We start from the raw sequence: 24,962 nt of genomic DNA, 5'->3' as shown, positions 1-24,962 counted from the left end.
AGACAGCACAGTCTATATTTTGAGTAAGTTTTGAGATTTTTGAGTGAGAAAGATTGTCATTGTCTACATCAAACCCATTTTTAATGTCTTTGTCATTTTGTCTTCCCAAGAGAGCCAAGGGGCATTCTCAGCTTGTGTGCCATCCACAATACAAGCAAGTTCTCTGCAGGATAGACACATAGTTTTCTACAATTTGAGCCACACAAAAAATTACTCACAGACTGTGGGGCATGATGATTAGCATTGAAAGAGACAGAACAACTTTTTAAGATGACTAATAAAAGTAAGGTTCTTTGTTATTTGAAGTTATATTCAGCTATACTTCACATTTCAAAATGATTGGTCATTATAAAAAATAACATCCTCTTGTTCTCCTTATTTACTGGCCTTTGCTCCCAGAAAAATCCCTGCAGAAATCTGGCCTGTGGCTTGCTTTGACTGTTCAAAGGGTGTCCTTTCTGTGCTATAACACATACAGATGGAGAATAAAATTAATGAACAGGTGATCTAGAAAATATCTGCTAAACTGAACAAGATGCATTGGGAATCTGTTGGGGAATTACATTGGAAGGGCTGTAGTTAAATCCATTGATCACAATGACCAAATCAAAACATATGCACATACACATAAAATCTATCACGTTATATGTGCAAGTTTCTATGTGCCCAACAAAATAGAAAATACTAATTGATCTGTGCTCTTTATAAGGATTAGCAATGTACTTTAGTTTGCATTATTCGCATATATTTTAAATTAAATATCCCTGATGAAGTGATACTTAGCATTTCAATAACTTCATTTAGCCCATGTTATTATATCCATGTTATTATATTCAAGCTTTTGCATGTGTTCCTTAAACAAACAAAACAAAACCCAACAGATTGATCTCCGGTCCTCTGCTCTCTGTAAGAATTAGCCTACATTATTCACAGGAATTTTAAGTCAAAACATTCCCAATGAAATTATACTTAGCATTTCTAATGGATTTCATAGCTTAATTATACTGCTTGTGATCTAAGACTTAACTTCATTGCAAAATACGTCTTGAACAGCAAAAAATTACTCAGTTTTTCTTCCCCAAAAATAAGAGTTTTAGTAAATTTAGTTTTGACATTTTGTTAGGGAGCACAAAAAACCAAAAACTTACAAGCATTTCTATTCAGTTTTTGTGTTTGCAGCATATTGTTACAGTGTTTAACATTTATTGTAGATTAAGTATTTCAGACAAGGATAATGTATGAAAAGAATAATTACAGAAATCTACTTATACCTACTATTGTTTTATTGTGTTTTCTTTGTTCATGCTATTAGGCCAGAATAAATTTGCATACAAATTTAATAAAACCCTTTGCAGACCACTCTGGTTACCATATAGTCATTGGTCATGGATTGTAACTTCTAACACAAAACTGCCAAAGTGTGTAGATATGAATTACATTCCCATTCTTTATCTTGGATATTACAGCTCAAATGATTCAATAGTTGATAGTATGTAACACATATTCCCTAACTTTCACCCTTTCCTTGCAAAACAAAAACCATTGTTAAAGTTAATTTAAAAGTTAGAAAATAAAGAAGTTTATCTTAATCTTTTGACTTGTTCCTATATGATACCTTTTCTAATGTACTGTTCATTTTATTACCTATCCAGTTGCTCCCAAATTAGCTATGTCAACTGTTTCTTCTGTTCAAGTTGCAAACCACAAGAGAGGTAGGAATTCTTGGATTCATACAGTGATTCCATAGTGCTCTGTGTTGTGAAAACATTGCACTGTATGAATCTGGAATATCTGTGAAGTGTACCCATCAGCTTACTGGTGAGGCATCTTCATTGACAACAACAGAAGCATTAAGTCGCATAAACATAAGCCATACAAAGAAAATAAATATGCTTCTTAGACAGTCGCTGCTGGCATATAAAGTGACATGGCATTTGTTTTTAAAAGGAGTTAAATGTATGAATATGACCATTCAGAGTGTTGCCTAGAAAGCAAATGTTTGCTAGAGTCTTGTTTTGCTCACTGATATGCATAAATTGTAAAAGAGGATACATAAGCAGATTAGTTGAGGGCAAACAATACATAAAACGTCAATTGTCCATATCCTCAAGAACTATCTGTAAATGCCATGGAGTCTAATGCATAGTTACATCTTTTAATGCATTATAAGTGTGCCTTACATCTTCATTTTATTGTAACAGCGTGCAAATTCAGAGTGTAGGCATTACGTTTTGAACTGATGTTTCAGTGTTTTATCAAAATAATGGCATTATATGGGCATAATGAAGGATGCCAATATTCTCTCTGACTTACAGGCAACCTGTTTCATTTGCATATCTATCATTCACAGTCTGAACCCCGAGATCTTCTCATTGTTTTTCCTCATCAATTTATCTGTGAAGAGTATGTATAAAGATGCTTTGTCTTTCTGTAGCTATTGTGAATATCTCATTATTCATTAAATACATATTAACAAGGAATAGGGGTATTAACAAATGTTTGAGCTTAGTTTCACCCATTTGATGAGATCATGATAACGAGCCATACTGTTTGTTACGAAGCACGTCCTTTCTAAGGTTACAATGAAATCTCCTTTGTTTGCCTTTTGTTAGTGTATGGGGAAGAACACAGTCACTGGAAAATGAAAAAATATTTTCATGATTTCGGAATGCACTTTTCTTGAAATGCTCTTTGTGCTTTTAGTTAGAAAGTGACAGTGATAGCGCTCTCATGCATTACCTGTCTTAGTTTAAAAATATGCTTCCCTTCTATGTGTGTTTACCATTGTTTCATGTGATGACGTTTCATGTTTTACTGGTTGCAGCTGAAGCTTCAGCTGAACCTCATCCCCACTGCATAATAGTATGTCATCTCAAAGATGTAAATGCTAGCATTATAATGGGGGGAAAAAGTATTAAATTTATAGAGACAAAACAATTGAATGATCAACCTCTTTATGAGCCACCTTCAGTGGGTAATTTTATCATGCTTTCTACAAGAGGATCAGGATTGTTGCAATAGAATCATTGCATTGGAAATAGTCTTTAAAGGCTCATACAGTCGATCCTTCTGTGAGCTGGCAAGGGATTTGGCAATTCCTGAATCATCCAAAGACAATTATCAAACCTAACATGGCTATCTCTTCTCCCTTTTTCCTTCACCTTAAACCTATCTAGCTATCTTTACCTCTCCTCTGAGGTTTTATTTTCCAAACCATTTACTCCTTATTGTTATTCAGCTTTAAACTGTCTCCACTTTATCTGTGTCTTTTCTGACATGTGGTACTCAGAACCGAAAGAAGCACTTTCTAGCACTGTAAGCTCGTGTCGTTTTATTGTTGCCAAACCATTTACAGCCTGATTTTGATACTTTTCCCCATCTTTCAGTGATTGCATGGCTTTGCCAGTGCGTGAAAGTGACTGTGCTGCTAGCCAGAGATATGTACCTAAAAACCTTAAGCTGTGCTTCTGACAGTTTTAATAAGCAGGCTACTTTCTGGTCTTGGTTAAGGTGAACCACATGATAAGCTAGAAAGGCCATACAGCACTGACAGGTATTAGCTTCCCAGCTGGCACGATGCTGAATGCAGTTCTACACGCTATGTTTGACTGGTTTTGGGTAACGCCTCACGTAGCCAGTGGAGAAAATAATTCAATTTCAATCATATGAGGAACCTTTACATAGCTTTTTTTTATATATATAAACACAGAAGGATATAAAAAGATTCATTGATCAGGCCAACAAAAGTAAGCAAAATGAGTTTATATTATTATACTAGCAAATTGGGAGGGAGGCAGAGGGGAAGCAAAAATTAGCAAAAAATTGATTTAATTGTTACTTGACATGCCTTTTTTTTTTTTTTCCTTTGCGCCATTGGTAACCTTTGGTCAGATGTTAGACTGTTTTTGAGTTAACTGGGTTCTTCTCTACAGCGTGTAGCATTTACCAGTCTGATGATCAAGATTCCTAGAGCTTTCCTGTATCTTAGTATAAGTCAACTTTGAGGCAAAGGCTTTCTTTCACACAGCACAGTTGTTACAAAAGAGCAGTACTCATAGGAATGCAACCAAGTATAAGAATTGGTCTCATTGTTTACCTTCAATATTGATGGGCTACATCTGAACTTGGGTAGTCCTTCTGCATATGTTTAGGAGCATGTGTGTACATCAGACTAAGTCCTTTGTAATTATTAGATGTTTCTTCAGTTCAAATCATAACTTGGAGCAAGGCTTGTTACAGAGTGAATTACTTTATGTGCAGCTTTGTTTCTTGTGCTTTTGTAATGTCTAGTTATGTGTAGTAGTAATATTATTGAAGGTCATATCACAATTTCACAGCGGAAGTAGTGCAGTCTTTCATTCACAGAATATTCTCGATTTCTTTCTGCTACTTTAAACACAAAAGATGACATAGCATAGTCTGATTTACTGACACTTCTTTATATTCCACGTGTTTTTGAAGCATAAAAATGTAGTATTCTGCTGCCTGTTTGTGATTCGAAAAACAAGGTAAATTATTTCCTCTAAATTCACCTACAGTATGATTACGTTTAGCCACAAGCCTGACAAACATACCAGTACGGTACTGTCTCACTAAAACAAATTGTCTAATGGTAGCAGAAGACAGGTCCTGTGTCAGACAGGGAGACTGAGACAGCTCTGCTTCTGAATCTGAGATTCAGAAGGATCGGATTGCTTATTCACTAACCAGTCTTTCTTATATTAAAAATCAAACACGTAAAACCTTACAATCGTAACATTTTTTCCCGTGACTCCTGCTTGCTGGTGATAGTTTCCACTTTCAGATCTGTTGCCTGTGCCCCACACAGGCAGTTTTTCCTCGAGCAAGATGGATATACTAGGGGAGAAATGCTGCTGGGTGGCTGGCTGAGATGCTGAATCACACTGACCAGCTGCAAGAGACAACAAACATTAACACTTTTTTTCCTCCCCACTCAATTATGTCAAGTGGTAACATACTGAGACAGAGACACCAAATGTTTTACTGTACTCCAGCAGTTATAGGCATCAAAATTATCAGATTGGCATGAACCACAGGACATTGGTTTAGCAGTATAACATTGAAGGGAACAAGAATGCATATATGTTAGCTAAATGTGTATATGTAAATTGAATTAATACTTCCTGGCAGCAGAAAGGCAGCTCTCAAGATTGAAACATATGTTGTGCTAACTGTTGTGCAGTATAAGAAAAGATGCAATCTATTCACAGACCACTACATCAGACAACAGCCAAAGAAATATATATGTATTAGGTGTGCATAACACAAACATGTACCGGTATTATTATTTCTTTACAAACATACAAACAGGCACAAATATTGTACCTGATGCCCTATGCCAACAATCAGCGGGCTCATCAGGTGCCCCAGCGTAATCAGCAGCATACAACAGGAAAGGCAGCACAGGGGACTTGACCCCTGTCATGTATGGAAACATTTCACACCCTCTGCTGCACCTTTATCTAATTGCAGGCTAAGTTAACTTCAAGACCTTGAAGCCCTTCCAAGTCACTGCATCCAGTACTGCATTACTGCAGGAAACATACCATAATCTCTTTCACCAGGTGATAAACTACATCTCCAAAGCATCAGTGTTTTTGCTACAAATTGGAAGAGTGTTTGAGAACCTCAGTGCCCTAATGGCTAGATACCATCTCCTAATTTCCAGTTGAAATTTCTCCATGGCCAGTTAACACCCATTTGTTCTTGTGCCAGTGTTGTCCATTAGTGCGGATATTCACTTAGGATGGCAGAAGGCTATCTCCTTGATGTATTTATAGCCCAGTGGTATCCCCTCTCTTCAGTTTCCTAGACTAAACAAGCCAAATTATCCTAGTCTTCACTTTTTAAATAGGCTCTCTACTTCTCTGATCATCCTAATAATCTTTCCTACGTTCATCCTGGGCTCATAATCTGAGAGTTGAGCAATCAGACTTACACAAGCTTTCTACACAAAGCATAGCTGTGCCTTCTGCAATGATATTGATACATTTCTGATTTCTCCGCCTTTCTGTATAAATCCAAGCATTACTTGTGATTAAAGACTAAAAGGCACTAGCATTCTATGTTCAATTAAGGTTTTTTTAAAAAGCAGCTGTCATGCCAGCTGCATTTCAGGTGACTGCAGTAAGCATGCTTTCTATTCAGTACACATTTCAGAATTTTCTTTATCTTTTCTGGCCCAATTGTTTTTCATCTCCGAATATAAAAATGGGTTAGTGCTTACCTGAGAAGTACAGTAGAAGTAGCTCTTAACTAACACTTCCCTGCCTTCCTTTTCTTCTCTTTTAATTGTTTTAGGAGGTGCTGGCCAAAATTGTCAAACTAGACATTTCTTTGGTCTTGAAATAAAACAGTCTGGTTCCCAAGGTGACTACCCATTACAGTACTTCGAGTTCAGTAGTAGTTTTGAATACTCACCATTTATGTCAGAACAAAGCTTCTATTTTACTTAGAGTTGTAGATTTAAGCATGATGAAGTTTGACAATTTTGTCCACTGTATTTAATATTTTCCATATGAGGAAGTTTTTCCCGGGTCTTAATTTATACTTGTCTCAAATGTGCAAAAAGATGTGCATTTCTATCAGCGGAAACTGAGCCTCTAGTAACCCTGAAAGGTTTACAACTGCAAATGCTTCAGTTCCATCAGGTCTGCCAACAACAGCCAACCTTCGACATCATGCCATGGTTGTCGGGTCACGCTAATCTGCCTGAAACAAACTTCACTTTCATTGCAGATAAACATCTGCTGTTGTCCATGTTACATCGATTAACATGTATGCGCCATTCATTCGTACTTCTATTCATGGTTCATTTTTACTAAGCATGTAATGTGCTATTACTCTGCTGCTGTATACATTTTGTATACATTTCTGTTCTTCCTTGAAAGACTGTGAATGCTTCGGGCACTCCAACCGGTGCAGTTACATCGAGCTGCTCAATACGGTCATTTGCGTGAGCTGTAAGCACAACACTAGAGGTCAGCACTGTGAGTTATGCAGGCTGGGCTACTTCAGAAATGCTTCTGCAGAGCTGGACGATGAAAATGTGTGCATAGGTCAGTCCCGGGATAACTGCGGCTTTTCTTCTGTGCGTTTTCAGCTACTGGCAGGTGCTAGGGACCACTGCTGCTTACTTGCCAGTTGAGGCAGAATGAGCTTTTTCAATGGATAAGAACATCTGTGTAGACTTCTCACCTCATTTCTGTTGCCCCTGTCGCCCCAAGGAGGTATTTTGACTCTGTGTATGATGATGAACCTCCCTGGCTAAGGGTCCTGGGAAGGCTTTCCCCGAACCCCCCGGGAAGCCGATTGTGCTGTCCGTCCACAGGAGGAGCTGCACACGAGAAAACTGAAGGGTTGAGTCATAAATACCTGTTCCTAGTCTAACTTTTGGAATTATTAGTACAGAGTCTTGAACGCTTGCCTGAACCTACAAAAGTTGCCAGCTGCAGCAATAGGACGTGGGGAGTGGTGTTTATTGACCCCTTTTATTCACTTAAATTTCATAAAAACGTGTTGCAGCTAATTCTGCTCCCAGGCACGGGGCTGTAAATGCGGTGTTACCTCCCCTCTCCTTAGAGGAGAAACTGAAATTATGCCCATGTGGTTAGGAGCAGAATTTGTCAAATCAGTTTGACATGATGTCAATTTAGAAAAGGGATTCCTAGATGAAAACAGTGCTTTAGACCTAGTGTCTGCTATAAATATCCAAAATGCAGAGTTAAAGAAAATGTCAGAACATAGTAAGAAAAGCATGTTAGGAAAAAAAAAAACAAACACAAGATCTTTATCACACTAGAAGAATATGCACTGTTCTCATGTCACCACAGACAGAGTATAACAAAAGTTAGGATGCTCTAGGTGGCGATTGAACGTAGTCAATAAAGGAAACCTCATACAATGGCCAGTAGTTAACAGGTAGCCACAAAAGACACTGCTCTAATAACAAACAGAGGTGGAGAATTTCATTATATAATGTTTCTTATAGACATAAGCATCAGTAGAACCTCTTCTGGATTTTCATTGAGACTTTTTTTCTTTCCATTTTCCAGGAAACAAAAAGAAAGACTAGTTATATTTTCATGCCAAAATAGACTATGGGTGAATAAATTATGTTTTAGCATTCTTTATAATCCATTGCTGAGATTCAAGCCAGAAACTATTTAGGTTGCTATTATTTGTTTCAGTCCGCAGCTTGACAGATTTACATTTTATTTCGTGATAAACACCCAGATCCATCCACGCTCTGCATTTCACGTGCCCTTCTTTTAACTTTGCTTGGCAATACATTCAGAAGCTGCATGATCTCCTCTGACATTAATTAGTCTCAGCTAATAAGAACTTCATAGGCAAAGTCATGATTTTGTATGACTATGCTGAGGAGATTAACCCAATCAAATGTTCTTGGAAAAAACCCACTGTCCCTCATATTTGTTTGATGTAGATGACGGACATCATCGGTATGACATCAGGGCTGTATAATTTCAGCTGCCTAAATAGGCCTAATGAATATGACAGTAAATTACTCTATTTGGGATTTTTCATCAGCTCATTCAGTAAGTTGTTTTCCCATATACACTGAAATGCTAAGACAGCAGCTGTAGGTACATAAGACAAGGAAGTTAATAAACCAGGAGTCAAAAATAAGTAAATTTTAAATTAATTTGCAAATGATGTATTTAGAATGTCTTGGTAAAACAACTGTGCACTTTGAAATTGCCCAGACTCTGCAGAAATAAAATTTTAAAACCTTTCATTTAACAAGAGTCTTAAAAAAAAAAAACAAAAACAAAAAAACAAAAAAAAAACCACAAACAAACAAACAAAAAATAGGCAATGTGATACATTTGCTGACTTTCCCATCTTAATGCAGGCAGAATTCTCTTGGGCTCCCACGAGAATTGTACCATGTGAGATGACTATAGGATCAAACCCTGCTTTGCTACATATTAGGTAATTTGTTTCAAATAAATAATATTCTTGTTGGACTAAGACAGTTTTCAGGATCATAGTGATGATACTGCATATAAAATATACCTATCCTAGCTGATTTGCCAACTTAAGAAAAGTTTCATCCCACTTCTTGTTTAAAGTCAGCAAAGTGAAGCAGATACCTAAGCACTTTTTAGAAAACAGAGAAGTTTGTTCTTAAAGTGCGTTCCAGAACTGGGGCTCCTAAGATTTAATCGGGCAAAATGTAGAGTATTTTCACCTCTGAGAGAGCTGATGGATTCACCATCCTCCTAGGTCAAGCACAAAGAGTCTTGCTCTATTGGAAACGCTCATTTCTCTTTTCTCTGAGTCTAAAAGCAGTGTTTCGGGTTTCAAGTACAAGTGAAATGTTGGCATGAACATTTTAATAAGCAGATTTCCAGTGACATGTGCAAGTCTTATTCCCGCATGAAAGTAATTTTTCCAGGCTAATTCTTTCCTCTTCAGCCATATATATAGAAAAGTAAAAAATGTTTGGATAAGCTAGTTTAATGGCAGATAAGAGGGTTTTGGCTCTGATTTATCAAAACTACTTATATAGTTTTCATAAATATATATGGTAAGTACATGGATAACAAATCTGTGAATCTTAGGCAATGCTCATTAAATGGAGAAAATGTAAAATGTTTCATTTTTAAAACTGGCAAGTTACAAAGAATGGAAATACTGAGAAAGTTTTTACCAGTGAACCAAATGCAACACATTATACAGTGGGCTTAAATCTAATTTCATTATGCCCTTAATTTCTTCAGAAGCAAAATAAATTTTATTTCCTAAAATGAAATATAAAATATTTGTGGATTTGTCAGTTAACTGCAAGGTGACCTGATATGGGCAACTACAGTTTCTAAATAAATCAAGGTATTTTAAAGTTAAAAATCATTCACTTGACATGCTTACAGTGAAAAAGAATTTAACAACTTGAAAAGCTTTTTATTTCTATAAAGTCTTGATAAAGTCCTAATAACTATTCCAGTGAATACACACACTGGCAGGCGTGGGTAGCATGGAAACCACCAAGTAGACCCAGAGTAATAAAACATTTCCTTTGCCTTGCAACATAAATACTAAAATGGTAGTCATCATCACACCTGTAAGAAAGCCAGCCTTGCAGTCGCTTAGGCTTAAGTTTCAATGAACACCTGTGAGACTTTTAGAAACTCTAATGATATATGGTTAAGTGAACCCTGAAGATTGTCCTGTAGCCACTGTCAACCCAGACTGATTTGCAGCGAGCCTGCATCAGCCCATTTTCCCAACCTTCTTTTTTACTTATTTCCATTGTGCTTTGTTGGCAGCATCACATGGATATAGTGAATCTCAGCGAACAGATGACTACTACTGTCATCTTCCCATCCTTCAAACAGTCACCAGATGGAGGTTAGCAGGAAAATTCCTTCCCAGTTGAGATCTGCAGAGTTTTTTTTCCCCACCCTGGAACGTTGTGTGTGGTCTGCTTATTAGGATGATCTGGGAATGTTAATTTGATGTTATTTAATGCCCTGTTGTTGTAAGGGCATTGGAGATACTCACTGCTTCCCTGTGGCACACTGGAATTGTGGCTTTTAGGCTTTTTAATGTCTTAAGTATTTGGCAGGTCTTGGGAAGTGTTCCACAGCCTGCACTACTGTGTTGGACAACGAGATGGATGTTTGGTGGACCTCTGTAGGTTATACGTCTGTGGTATCCACTGCGTATTGGGAAAGATAGAGGCTAGATTCAGTTACTGAAGGTCACTGGGTCTATTTGGTGTTCTGATTTGATCTACAACTTTTGTAAAAGGGCCTGGCTTAAAGTTTTGTTTCCACTATCTACTTTCCCTTAAATAGCACAATATGGGCCTGGTACTTCTTACGTATTTATATGATAAGAGTTCAGTAGGAAAGCTTTCACTGATTCAGGGTCAGGTTCTTGTCCTCGGGAAAAATATCACATTATGTATCTATACCATTCAACGTCATAGGCTGTACATTTCTTTCACAAACACTTGTTTAAATCACTGTAACTCCATTATGTCCAACGAAGCTATTTTTAATGTACAAGAATTGGGCCCTCTGTTTCTAATGTAATTCCAAGCTTTTTGTCATTCAAGATTTTCTATAAACACTCTTCAAGCAAATTTTACTTCCTGAATTCAATACATATCTCAGTTCTATGCCTGTTCATATAAACATTTCATACATCTGATTAACATCAGAATTGACAGCTTTTCAAATGGCACTCACTGTGCTATAATTCTGCTCAGCCTTGCACGGTATTTTTGGCGTGTCAGTTTTCAACTTCATTAATGAATGTTGCTAGCTAATTGACTCTATTATTATTGTGGAACTCTGTTTGCCAAAGGTAACTATTCTTCTTCAGCATGCCAAATGTTCAAAGTGCCATCTGTAATTTATAGTTAATAAACACTGAGACAACAGATGACAAATGTCTTCCTGGTAATTTTTTTTCCTGTTACAGTTTTTCCATTGGATTTTTTTTATATTTTACTTCTGAGTTCAACTCCATTTTGTCATTTACAATATCGCTGAGGTTTAACCTAATGCTAGGGAACAATTGCCAAAGGTAGTCATCAAAGTAGCACTGATTCACAGATGTACAAAGCCAGACTCCCAGCAGGTTGCCCAGATTCAGGACTCGATTTGTGTATCTTTTGCCGTCAATAGCAGCAGAGATCAGATGCTGCCAAAATGTGTCTGTGGTCTCAGTTGACAGTGGAGTTACTCTGGGTCTACATGGGTCTACATACAAATAAGATACAGCCCTTCATTTAAAAAAAAATAAATAAATAAATAAACAGAAGAACAGGAGTGCCAAAAATGAGCTCTGCGAGCTACTGTCTTGAATTCTTTGTTCAGCTAGCTGAAGGCTGAACACGGATATTGTAATCACATTAAAGAGAAGGGCTGTGAATGAACAACACAATAAGTGTTGTGGGAGGAAATGGGTTACCCTAGTCATTCTTTAATTAGGTGAACGCACATGGAAAATATACAGCAGGGAATAAGCCTCATTGCATTTTCCATCTGCCCACTGGGAGGTGAGAGAAACAAAAATGGCAGGATAAAGCCAGTTCTGATAAATTTTGCATTACATTAGTGCTCACCTCAGGCTTTTCATTGTGGAATATGTAAAAGGTTTATTAGCATCACTGATAAATACAATCTCATCAATTTAATGGCAAATATCCAATAAATTATTATACTGCTCAAAACTATAAAGGAAGACTATCGTGGAAATAAGTAAAGTGCATTTATATAGCCCTGTAAAGACATTCAGCACTTCTGAAAATATTTGGTAATACAGATAAGCCTATTTTAATGATGCAAAACATTTCACCCTGATGGCACATTGATATATCCATACTATACAAAGCTTTTCTAATGTTCATTAAATTGTCAAAAATATTCTTACCAAAAGAGAATCTGTTACAATCACTTATCCTCAAAGACCATAGTATCTTCTGCCTTTATATCTTTTCTGTTTACTTTTTGTCTTCACATCATAAAATACCTCTTTCTGAAATGACATATGCAAACAAATAAATGGACCTATAGTAGTTTTATTCAGTACTCTAGATACCCTTAATAGACAGTCTTCCTTTACCTTTAGCACTGGAAATGCACCCTTTATTGGTATTGAATGAATTATCACCATATGTAGACCTGAATCCAGTGTGTATGTGTTGTCTTGTTTCTGCAGACTGTTATTGTAATCCTTTTGGTTCAGTCCATGATCGCTGTAATGACAGAGGATTTTGTGAGTGTAAGGAGGGAACATCAGGGCCTAAATGTGATAAATGTCTGCCGGGATATATTTGGCACAGCTTGGGCTGTCAACGTAAGTAACTCCGAGAGTCGCCCCTCTCCTGCAACTTTGCTGCCTTTGTGTCTGTATGCTCTCACGTGCAGCTGCTTATGAGCAGAAAATGAGCAAAACACTCTACAAGCTGTAAGAATGCCATACAGCCTGAACCTTTTCAGAGACTCCCAGGTGAGGACAGTAAATTGACTGTGCCATCCATTTATTTCAATCTACTTTTTTCAATGTCCTCTCTCTTTCTCATGCTAATGCCTGGAGAAGCTCCCACTGAAATATGTAAATATGCGCATCTTGCCAACTGTGAAATAAGTTTTGTGTACTAAAACATCAACATATTAACTCCAAATTTAAAATTCTTACTAAAAGACAAAAGGTGATTTCTCTGCATGTTCACTTTTTTCTGTACTAAACTTCAACTTCTAGGTAACAACTATGCTTTCATACCTTAAAACTATGTCCCTGGACAATAAAACTGCAGAACACTGGCTCATTACCTGTTATAAGTAGTGAAAACTAGACAAAAGTTAAAGGTAAAAGAAACCCTGAGGCATACTTAACATCCTTAAAAATAAGAGCTGAAATTTTGCATAAATATTGCTAGAGCAGATATTTCAATGCTTAGTTGTGTATTTAGTTTCTCTTCTGGTTAACAGGTCTTGTAAACAAGTGAGTGGAAATACCACATCAGTATATACAGGATTAGACTTTTATTGCAAATTTCTTTTGTAGTAAATTCTTAAGATTTATTCTTTATAACTGTTTGGATCATCTACTTCCAGAAACTCTGGAGTCCTCTCATGTTTTTCTTTCACCTTTTCTCCCTGCCTCTCTGCATTCTTACACACACACTTTAAAGACAGATTTCTACAAGAGCTTGCTTTTTATTTTTAAGACTGAGAAACACAAGAGAGAATGTAATTACTGACACCAATCAGCAAAATATTATAAAATTTACCATATAGCCACACAAATGCTCTGAATGCTCTAAAACACATGCAAATCTTATATCATACATTAAAAAAAAAAAAAACACAACATAATAAAGCTAGAGATTACCGCTGCCTCTCCAAGTGATGAGTACCTCTGAAGCAGAAAATCTGGGCTTGTGACAATTCAGCAAATATGTCTGGAAAGAAAACCAATAAAGAAAGAATTTCAGGAAAGATTGCGATAATTAACCAATTATCATTAAAGATAGTATATGAAGAGAAAGGAAGTTTGCATGGGCAACGCAGTTAAATGTTACCCGAGAAAATTGGACTTCCTCAGCTTCTGCCAGAAAGCTCCTGCTTATATTTGGCAGATTATTTAAACCATACTTTTCACATGTGATCGTTAACTGTATTCTCATTTTCTGGATGCTTGCCCTTGAGTTTTGATTCACAAAATTATTGAGCACTTACAGTTACAGCAGAAAGCAGGCAAAGTAGTGTTTCAAATCTCAGAGTTCTCTAATATTAACATTTTGAAAAAATCACATTCTAGGTATCTCTAAAAAAGAAAAAAAAATGGTACTGGGAAATCATAGGATTTCCCTCTGTCTTGCACCCCTTCTGTAGAAAGATGTTGTTACCACCCCCGTACCTTACTCTAGGTACTGGCAAAATAAGCATTAGAATTTGTGAAGCATTAAGATATTGTAGTGACAGGAACCACAGGAAGAAAAGTGAAAAAGGAAATGAATATCATTCTCTGCAGTAGAATTTGTAACAGTACAGTACAGTAAACACCATGTCCACACAGTGGGTCTAAAAAAAGATATTAAGTAGCTGAGATATTGAACAGGTCTCAGGTCTGCGGAGCAAATTTTACAGTCATACAATTAATATAGTAACATATATACCAGCTTGTCAAACGAATTGCTTATTAATTGCAGTATTTCCTATCTTTTCAGGTTTGCACATTATAACCCCAATAATGTTCTTTTAATGAGGATTTTTTGAGCCCAGCATATAATTAGGCTGGTTTTAGCTGAATCAAGAGTATTTGTAAAAGCTTTAGACAGTTTCTGGAAATGGAAGCTACTGCCTTTATATTTGCTGACAAAACTAATTAAGTTTCCCTCACTGGGTTGTAATTTTCTGAACAAATCTCAGTCTGATTGTGTAACTGTTAGATGTTCTCCGAGTTTGACCAAATTATCTGATCAAATTCAGAGAAAAACAACTAGATGCAGTTGTCAGTTTTATGGAACAGACATCAAATCGCTATGTTTTACCAAGCACACACTGATTTAAAACTCATTTCAAGTCTTTTCATGGAGGAACAGAATTCCAATTCATTTAATTTTGTAGTGTGGCAATTTTAGCTTTGTACGTTATTTTCCCATTGAAATCTAAAACAAATGACTGGGCAAGCAAGCAGACTCCAATATACAAGAAAAATAAGAACTCATTCTGCTGCCTTAGCAAAGTTCAAAAAGATTATTTGTCTGGACATGTAGCATGTGGTTTTGATCTGTTTCCCTGAGCTTATGCTGTACAGAAATGTATATATGCAAAGATGGATAAGCACACACACACTCGACAAACCAATATGTGTGTGTTTACTTTTTGTTGTACATAGCCTATTGGCATTATTAAGAAAATCTATTCTTATGGAGCTTTGTTGCTAAAAATCATTGACCTAGGGCAACCAGAAGCTTGACCTATAAATAAATAAGTTAAGTCTATACCTTAGCTAGTTTAATTACTTGTATGATTGTATTAGTAAATGGAGTGGCTTAGTTTTATATTTTAGTAATCCTATTTGGGAAAAAAACAATGCTGAAGTCCTGCTGTGTTTTCTAAGGCTCACAATATATCATTTGATAAATTACTGTTTGGAGTCTACCTTGTACCACACATGGGCAAAAGACACAGAAGCTGTTGTCCTCAGAAGTATTCATTTAGGTACCTCACTCTTACTGATTTCATCTAAAACCTCTGAGGATCTAGGCAGAGCGCTTATCACTTGGCGTCTCTGTGCTTACAGAGGTCAGATGCAATTTTAGACTTTGCCTCCCAGATAAAAAGCACCGTGATAACAGCTGCTATCTTACTGAATTCAGGGTTTATGCTGCATAGACGTAGCGGTCAGCAGGGTCTGGTTGGTACAGGAAGGTTTGCTGCCCTCAGAAAAAGAGGTACAATAGATGCGACTGTGCCTTGTGCTACTTCTAAGCCCTCCCCCAGAACCATTCATGCCGCAGGCGTGCGTGCGGGGAAGCTGCTGGGGTTTAGCTCTCCACCTCCCTCCCAGATCCCGACAATGGTTTTCTCACCAGCACGCATACATAGATCAAAGCGCAAGGAATGAATTAAGAACAGAACAGTCTGGTCCTGAAACCCTTTTAGAATTCCAGAAACATCAGAAAATAATATAGCTATATTTCATTTTTCTATTATATAGAAATTAAATTATTTCCTTTAAAAATTAACACAAAAACAGAAAAAAAAAGCACCAAGCCTGGCAAGAAATTTAACCAGCAACTACAGCTGGTTTGGGGCAGTCTTAAACTGAACATAGTGCTTTGTGATAAGAGGAACCTGTAACGAAAGGTAGAAACATTTACAGAAGAACTGCCCAAGTTTTTAAAAAATGGATGAAGACAAAGTACTAAGCATAAGCATTCATTTGATTTTCTGTGTACTGCTCATAGTCTTGCATCTTTTGTATTCCTTGGCCATGACGTTTCAGGTAACTAAATTCTGTTGCATACATACAGGAGCATTTAAAAATAACACCCTTTAATTTCATGCACACAGGAATTGATTCCAAAACCAGCTGCGTATATATCCAATCAGGCAAAGAAAAACTGACTCTTTTGCCAATCTCAGTTTACCAGCACAGCTCAAATTTTCATTAGGCATGATCCCCCCACAGGGGAAAAGGTGAGGGAAGGTCCAGTGATTAATATAATTCACTACCTCCCTTCATATAGTCAATGAGCAAGTAAAGGCGTTGGACCTGGAGCCCCACAAAGGCCTAGACTGAGTACAAGAATTACCAGTGGTAGCTTGCACCCAAGCTAAATTCAGTGCGTTATTTATTGTGAATCACTGTTTTAAATCATCTTGGTTCAATGGTGTAAATCTTAAACAATTAGCAAATGAGTTTTCAGCCAGATGCCTTACGTCAAGCTCTGAATAGTTTATTTTCTTTTATCCTTTTTCATTCATTCAAAATAGTTTTTATTAAAGCAGGCAAAGGATTACACTCTTATCTTCAGTGCTCAAGCTGCGCTCAGTGCTTGTATCTGACTTCCAGACTGAACTTGTATTACTCTGCAGCTTGTTAGATAATTCATATTCTGTCACAGTGTGCATTCAACTTAGTATATGATTATTTAAATATAAGCTTTTTTGTGTGCATTTTATCATGTGTTACTAATGTTAGAAGCCGAGGCATTTGATCAAAATCATCATGCAGATTGAATTGCCAAAGAAAATCAAACCTGAAATTGTAACCTTGGAACTTATATTAACATTTGCTTTTGGAAGTTTGTGTTTACAATTCAGCAAGAAAAGATATGTTACCACCCCTTTCTTCAAAAAGAACGAAAAAAATTCTCTCTTGAAAAAATACATCATGCACTTCTTTCTAGACAGATTAAATAAATGTAATTGTGTCCTCCATTGAAGGTCAGTGATCTTTTATACATGTTTGTACACAGATGTATCCTGTAAGTTCTTCAATACCTACACATTGAACTTGTTCCTGGGGAACTATACTCTGTAAAAAGAAATGGAAATTCAGAACCAGGATGCCCTGCCTTCCAGTTCACCTTTGCAACTGCCCATGTGGGGAGCCATAGACAATCCATTTATATCTTTTTATATCTTTTTACCAGTAGCAGTTTTAATGCTTTTAGCTGGTCAAGCTACAGTGGGATTTCCCCTCTGCACAGGTGCTGTATGTTCTGGTGTGTTTTGGTGCCAGGACCGGAGCTAGTAAATGCAGTGCCATGCCTGGAGCTGGGGGCAAGTAAAACATAGAAAAAAATTATTGAAAAGGATAAAGTTCTGATGGGGCTGAACATTGCTGTCCTCAAGGAACAATCTGCCCCTCGTCTTTATACATTAAATACTGTTTTCACCATACCCATCTTAAATGATTGTTATGCAGACTAAAGAAATTGTGTGTGTATAGGGGTTTGGATGTAAGAGGAACAGACTGCTTCAAATGGCTCCAAATTTAAATCCAGAATAATTCTCCTTAAATCAATCCAGAATCACAGTGCTGCAACTCAAGGCAAAGTATGGCTTACAGATGGAAGACAAGCAAGGCAAGATTACAAACAAAATGACAGCATTATCGGGCCTGATTCTCAGATGGTGCAAAACGCTGATTCCACTCACCTCAGGGAAAGCATACTGATGACTTACACATGTAATGCCGTACTGATATCCTGGGTCTCTTAAACCTGAGAAAAGACAATGTGAATGTGCGTATTAACGCATTCTTTCCAAAATACATGACCTACAGAATAACTATACAGATACAGGGATACATAGAAAATTGTTCACCAAAGTATGACTATCATGGAATGGCATTATTTTTTAATGAGATCCTGGATTTGAAGGAGAGAAAGAAGGTTGATATCGCTCTGGGGAGAGGATATTTTAGCCAGAATAAACATGTCAGAACACCAACGCTGTATTTAACAAAAATGATTAAGTGAAGCATCTTTCATTTCTGAAGAGCAGAGAGGAGAAGATGAAAACAAAGGATGCTTTCTCTATGTGATGGTTATACAGATCTACATAGTTACTGTAGCATGCCTAGGTTGGGGATCAAGTCTCAAGCTGCTCTTAGTACTGCTGCCTACAAAGTGTGTGGAATATTATGGAAATGAGAGAACCTGCAGAAGGAATAGACTAGAGAGGCATTGGTGAGAGCTCAAGGACATCATCTCAGCATCCCTGTGCTGGAAGGAAGGCTTCTGTGAACAGGATGGGGATGGTGAATTAGGTAACACCTGTGTGGGGAGAAGCCAAAGAAAATAACAGGTCATAAAATCAACCAGAAAATGAGGCATAGAAAAGGGGGCTAGTTAGCATAGTTAATATCTTATTAAGAGGCACCAGGGTCTTAACAGACTGCAGCTCTTCACTTCAGGAGATTTACTCGGATAACCTGGTGGCCAGACTTGCTTTCTCCTAAGTGAAAAGAAATGGTTCGGTAGCAACGTTTATACACCTGACCTTTAATAGAACAATTTTTCCCCAGCAAGGTGAAGGATTGGATTGGAGCAAAGAGGTTGTTCTCCTCTTGCCCAGGTGTCAGCTTCAAAGCTGCTATTCCATGGCTGTCTAAACTGCTCTAATTGCAAGTGCTGCAATCCCTCTTCTCCCAATTCCCAGCTATTTAGTCCCACGCCCCTAGCAATCTCTCAGGCACTTGTTTGACCTTTCATTGAACCATTCAGATCTAACTCAGCAGGACACTAACCAAAAAAGAATAGTTTTCTGCTGTGTTAGTTCTGTGATATGAATCAGTGAGGGGTTGAGCAAGCAGGAGCACCCTGGGAGAGTGTAACCCACTCAGCTGGGGAGTGGTGTAACCCTGGCAGCCAGCTGTGCAGCTGGAGCACAGCTGTGCCATCAGTGTTCTCCTCTTCCCATCGTCAGATCAGTCACATTATAGTCTAGCAAGTTGTTGGTATTTTTACCAGACAGAGCCGCATAATTTCAGTCGGATGAGCAGGTGGATAATTAAGAAAACTTCCTAAAAAAAAAAAAGTTCTATACTCTCTCCAAAATAGTTAAAAAACCCACTAACCTACAGAAAAACAAACAACTCTCTAAGATTGTCTTGTACTGAAGCAGAATCGTAACTTTTTACAGATGGTAAAACTAGGATTCTGCATGCAGAGCCAAAATGAACAGTGGTGATGGACATGAGCGAGTGCATTTCAACACAGCCCTATTTCAGAAGAGTGAATACAATTTCTAGGGTCTTCAGTATTTTTGGTGCTGTATCATGGGAAAGTTCTGAACAACTAAATATTAGGAAATTCATGTAAAGTTAAACAAGTAACATTATTTGTTTTCTTTAGTCAGATGATTTAAAAATGGTTAATATTTGATAACACAATGATAAATATTTTAATACAGTATATTGCAGTCGGTTAGGAATAGATCAAAAAGATACAAAGTAAGCTTCACTAGATAAACTTTTATTAGGTACATGAAATAGAACATAAAGCTTGATAGCAATTACCATTTAATCTATTCACATTTGGAAACGTATTGAAGGGGAAACTTATAAGTCCGTTGTTATGAATTATTAAATGTTCATTTGAACAGCGATGAGCAGGACTGCTTTTCCTGTGAAAAATCTGTCACACTTTCCTTTTAAGCCTGCTCAGTGGCCATAACTTCTATGTGATTTGCTGCCTTTTTATGAGGACTGAAAGAAGGAGATCAATAGAAGCACAGACACGCCCAGATGGGACGTTTTTATGAAGGGGCCTTAAAAGGATCATTTAGGAGTAAGTAAAGTAATCTCCATCCTAGTTAACAGCAGAGGAAAAATGACTGACCTGAGGCAATTAAAGACAGTTGACACTTCCTGTCTTGACATTGATGCAACCGATGGCATTGCTGACACCGGCACATGCTGATTGTTAAGACTTCAGTAGTTATTGTTTCAGCTTCCTTTACACATGTACAAATGCAACTCTCACAAGAGATCTTCCTGTTCGCAATGATGGCAATATGGAAACCAAAGTTTAGTTTAGAAGGAGCTGATAGGTTTTAACTTGCAAGGTGCTGACTGCCTCCCCTAACAGAAGCCAAGCTCCCCCAGAGTTGTTAAAAGTAAAAAAAAGTCTTTTAATATTATGTGTTAATAAATGGATGCCATGGAAGTAGGTATACTGAGATTCAGTGTACCTGTAAATTTAAATTTTAAAAGACTAGCTTCCACCTTCAGTGGATTTCAGAGTTACTGTAGGTTCAGGACACACCTGATGTTAAGGTGTGTTTCTGCCCTGAATTTGAACGTGCTGAAAGGATGTCATCCTAATCAGCATTTCTAACTTCAGGTTTGTATTTCTACAGAGCGAGTATTGTAGTATCTACCAGATAATGAACTGAAGGCTTTTTAATTACATACTGCTACTATTTGAGGTACTTTCCAAAAGATTTTAGATACCTTTTCTTTACTTTGACAGTATTTGTTATGAGTAATCTATAGAGGTGAAAAGAAAAAAAAAAAAAAAAACTGAGACTGAAGGTTTTAAAGAAATTTAGTTGAACTAAAGGAGTTGTTATTTAGTATCAATAGGTTGGGTACTTCAGCAATGAATTTCTGAAAATAATCAAGACCTTTCAAGATCTGAGCTCTTAACTAAAACATTTAACAAAAGTGCCTTTTTACATTTCCCAATTCCCACTTCACCCTATTGTTTTCTGACCATCTTACCTAGCCCGTTTCAGAGCTGGTCTTCAAAACCTGTCACTCCTGTAAGTCATGTGTTTATCTTCATGCTTGCATGCTTATAGACAGTAAAACATCTTACAGTAGAAAATTAGAAAGCCTGTACTGAGTTAGACCAGGGATCAATTTACCCCAGTTTCCTCTAGTTGACAGCAGTGGGCTTGAGTGGTATTTCATTTAGCATAGGAATCCAAACTCTGGCAAGGTGCAGCTTATGGATTTTCTCAGCCAAAGAGTTCATCATTATCTTCATATTTAGTTGGTTTCAGTGAACCTTTCATCCAATAATTTGCCTAATCGCTTCTTGAGACATTCATACTTTTGTTATCCAAATGTCCTGGGCACAAGTTCATGATTATGCAGAGTGTAATAATAATAATTATTTCTTTGTTTTAACTGGCTAGCTGACAATTTGATTTGGTACTTCCTAGTTCTTGGGAGGAGGAGGTAATAAGAATAAATATTCATTTCCAATTTACCTCTTCCATAACATTTGTGATTTTATAAGTGTCTCTAATTTTCCTTCAATCTATCTTCCCTTTCTTATGCTGAAGAAACCTAATCTATTTAATCTCTCCTTTTACAGGAACTGCTTATATCCTAGATCACTCTTCATTCTACCTTTTTTAGTGATACTATATACCTTTTCAATATGCAGGACTTCGTGCAGCATTCAAGAGACAGGCGCATCATGAAGCTATATGGTGACATTATGGTGTTTTCTGATTCATTCTCTTTTTCCTGTCCTAAAAGATTCAAGAATCTATTTGCCTTTTTCACTGATGAAGAGCATTAAGTCAACATTTTCAATAAAATACCCTGAACTACTCTTAAGGTCTCTCTTCTAAATGGTAAAAGCCAAGTATCTATAAGGGTACATTACTCTTGAACAATTAATTTCATCTACCATTTTATTGTGCTGTCACCCAGCACCTTAGAAATTCTTCTGAAGGTCTTTACAGCCACAATACTTTTGTAATATGAGCAAACTTTACTACATCACTCTTCAGTCACTTTTCTAGCACAATTCTGCATGTGTAAGTCCTGACACAGTTCTTACAGGACTAAGTAGTAGTCTCTGACATTTATTCTTACCCTGTTTCCTATTATTCAATCTATGATTATTCCATTAAAAAAAACCCAAAACCTCTCTTACTGGTTTCTTTGAAAGAAATTGCTGAGGGATCTTGTGAAATACTTTTTAGAGCTTCAGATACATTATCAACTTGAATATTTGCATCCATATGCTTACTGATTCCTTTAAAAAATCATCTACTAGGTTTGTACACCATTATTTTCCTCTACAAAAAGTTCACTCTTCTGTGCTCATCATGCTCATTCGTCTATCTGCCAATTCTATTCTTCATTACAATTTCCATCAGCTTGCGTGCTGCAGAAGTTTTATTTGCTAGTCTTTAGTTCCTCTCAATCTCGTTGGAGCTCTTTATAAAAATCACATCTGCCATAGTCCCTTCTTATAGTTAATCAAGCCCATCTTGGCAATTAAATCAGTAAAATCACAGGTAACAGTCAGAAATTTGTTTCTACATTTTCTCGAAATTCTTGGGTCAATATTATTTGCTTCTGGTGATTTTATGCCACAGACTGTATTCCATTTTTTAAGACTGGGTTGTATAAACTTTACTCTGCTGCTAACAATGCAATTTTTATAAAAATCCTTTTAAATAGTGGTCTTCTACTCTGCATCTCTAATACAACCAGCTCACCTAATCATCGGCAAGCATTCCGCGCCTTTAGCTTCTCCTTGCATTTCTTTCTAATAAGTGCCTACGTGATCATCTCCTCTTCTCCTAGATCCATACCCCTGACACATGTACTAACCCTTCCAGTAACTTCAAATTCATCTTAAGGAGGCAAGTAAGTAAATATTTTGACAAGGAACATGGGTGTGATAAAGTCAGGAACAAAAGCTTGATCTTATAAGTGTCAGTCCAGATCTTTGACTACTATCCTTTATGGCACAAATTTTAGTCAAGCTATTCATATGAATAACAACTATGAAAGTGAATATAGCTTTACAGGATTGGGCCAATATATCTTTAGAGGGGACTGATAGCCTATACAAAAGTACCATGATGTTCTATGAAATATTAATGGTATTGTTCTTCCAGTTTCTTTCATCTCTGCACAATTTTGAGGTTATGATTTTCTTGATTACGAACTGTTCTTCTCTCACATTGGACTACACTCAATGGCAACATCATTAAAAGAGACATTTAATGGAAGCCAAGTCAAGCCTGTTATAATTATCTTGGCTTCTAAAGTGAATAATTAAATTGTTAGTAGCACTTTTACCCGTAATCATCAGGTGAGAAGAGAAAGATGTGACAGTGCTGGAAGTTTAAAGATTTCTACAGAGGAAGGGAAAAAGAGTTTGATCGTAATTCAGTTGTTGGTAATTAATATCTATAGAAGATTACTTATAACTGAAATCAACTTGAAATAATTACATTAAAGAGACTGTGTTCATTAATATTACTGATTTCAATATACAGCTGGGGTCTACAATGATTAAAGCATTATGCCCAAAATCATTTTTTATTTTTATAACTACAGCTTGGACAAGTACTTCTTTATATGCTATTTTTTCCTTTCTACTCACGGTCTGTCTTTTTGTTCAGATGGAAACAGAAAACCACATAACAACAATTGCACTGATGCCACTGGCTGAATCTAGAGATTGTATTTTGATTTGTACTTCTGATTGCAGATCAATTTACCCACTTCATTCTCCTTCTAGAGACTGAGTGGAGTAACTTTCCAAATCTTTTACACTTTTCAGACATTTATGAATCCCTGTGTATTTTCGAGATGTACAAAGAGTAAAGCATAACAAAATCAGTCTGTGGATAAACCAAAGTATTGCTCCAGCTTATGGAGCCAGTGGCCAAGCTTTATATTGAGCATCTCTGAACAGCCAAAGACACCTTTATCTTTCCATGATACCTATGTGCTAGCCCTTCTTCTTACTCTATTTCCTGCTCAAATATGAAGGCTTTTCTGATGGACCCAAGGATCTATATTTGCACTTCAAAACTGCTAGGTTATAAGGAGCTCAGCCATAATCTCTTTGGAAGAGGGATTCTCCCTTGAATAGTTTTTTAGGTTAGCCTTGAGAAACGGCACCAAGCAGCTATAGGTCAGGGATACACAAGGGCTACTATCAAAAGAGCTACCAGCTTTGCTACCTACATACACTAACCAGTCCCCATATACGCTGACAGGTGCAGGAGGAACAAAGATCTCCAGTATCCTCAGTATAGAAATAGCTGTCCATAGGAGACAATTCAGCAGGGAGTTCTGTTAATGAGGTGCTGCATCACTGAGCTCTGAATGTTATGCATACTTTAAATGGCAAATTAACTTCCCTTTGAAGCCAGAAGATCCTTGAAATAGGACTCTTTCTTTGAAGAGTTCAGAATTTTATTTCCAAGGAGAGTAAAGAGAGTTTTACCACATGTAGCTCTTTCTTTAAAAAGCTGAAGCTGCATTTTGATAGTGAGGCAATAAGCACTGACTAGCATCCAAGGAGAATGAGCTACTCTCACAAGGTTCAAAAACCTGGCTTAGTTCCTACCAATTTCAAGAACAGAATTCCAAAATGAGATTTAAACTGGGGCCATTAGTGCAAGGAAATTCATACTGAGGGCAAACATAGCATCCTTAAATCAGCCCCGTTA

At 37.0% G+C, this 24,962-nt stretch overlaps 1 protein-coding gene across 1 annotated transcript in view; it reads left to right on the top strand.

Annotated features, from left to right (window-relative positions):
• The window catches only part of LOC104164601 (netrin-G1-like), a gene marked incomplete at its 3' end in the record, with an annotated part of 62,763 nt that overhangs the window by 22,794 nt on the left and 15,007 nt on the right, over positions 1–24,962 (top strand). Inside the window, exons 4-5 of the mRNA XM_009703974.1 lie at positions 6,912–7,079; positions 12,718–12,855. Coding sequence (XP_009702276.1) covers positions 6,912–7,079; positions 12,718–12,855 — 306 coding nt within the window. The remainder of the gene's footprint in view (positions 1–6,911; positions 7,080–12,717; positions 12,856–24,962) is intronic.

This window comes from Cariama cristata, unplaced genomic scaffold (genome assembly GCF_000690535.1).
Source record: "Cariama cristata isolate BGI_N322 unplaced genomic scaffold, ASM69053v1 scaffold17267, whole genome shotgun sequence".
In the NCBI taxonomy this organism is placed as follows: domain Eukaryota; kingdom Metazoa; phylum Chordata; class Aves; order Cariamiformes; family Cariamidae; genus Cariama; species Cariama cristata.
Note: the sequence above shows the minus strand (reverse complement) of the source record. Positions and strands in the feature narration are given on the sequence as shown.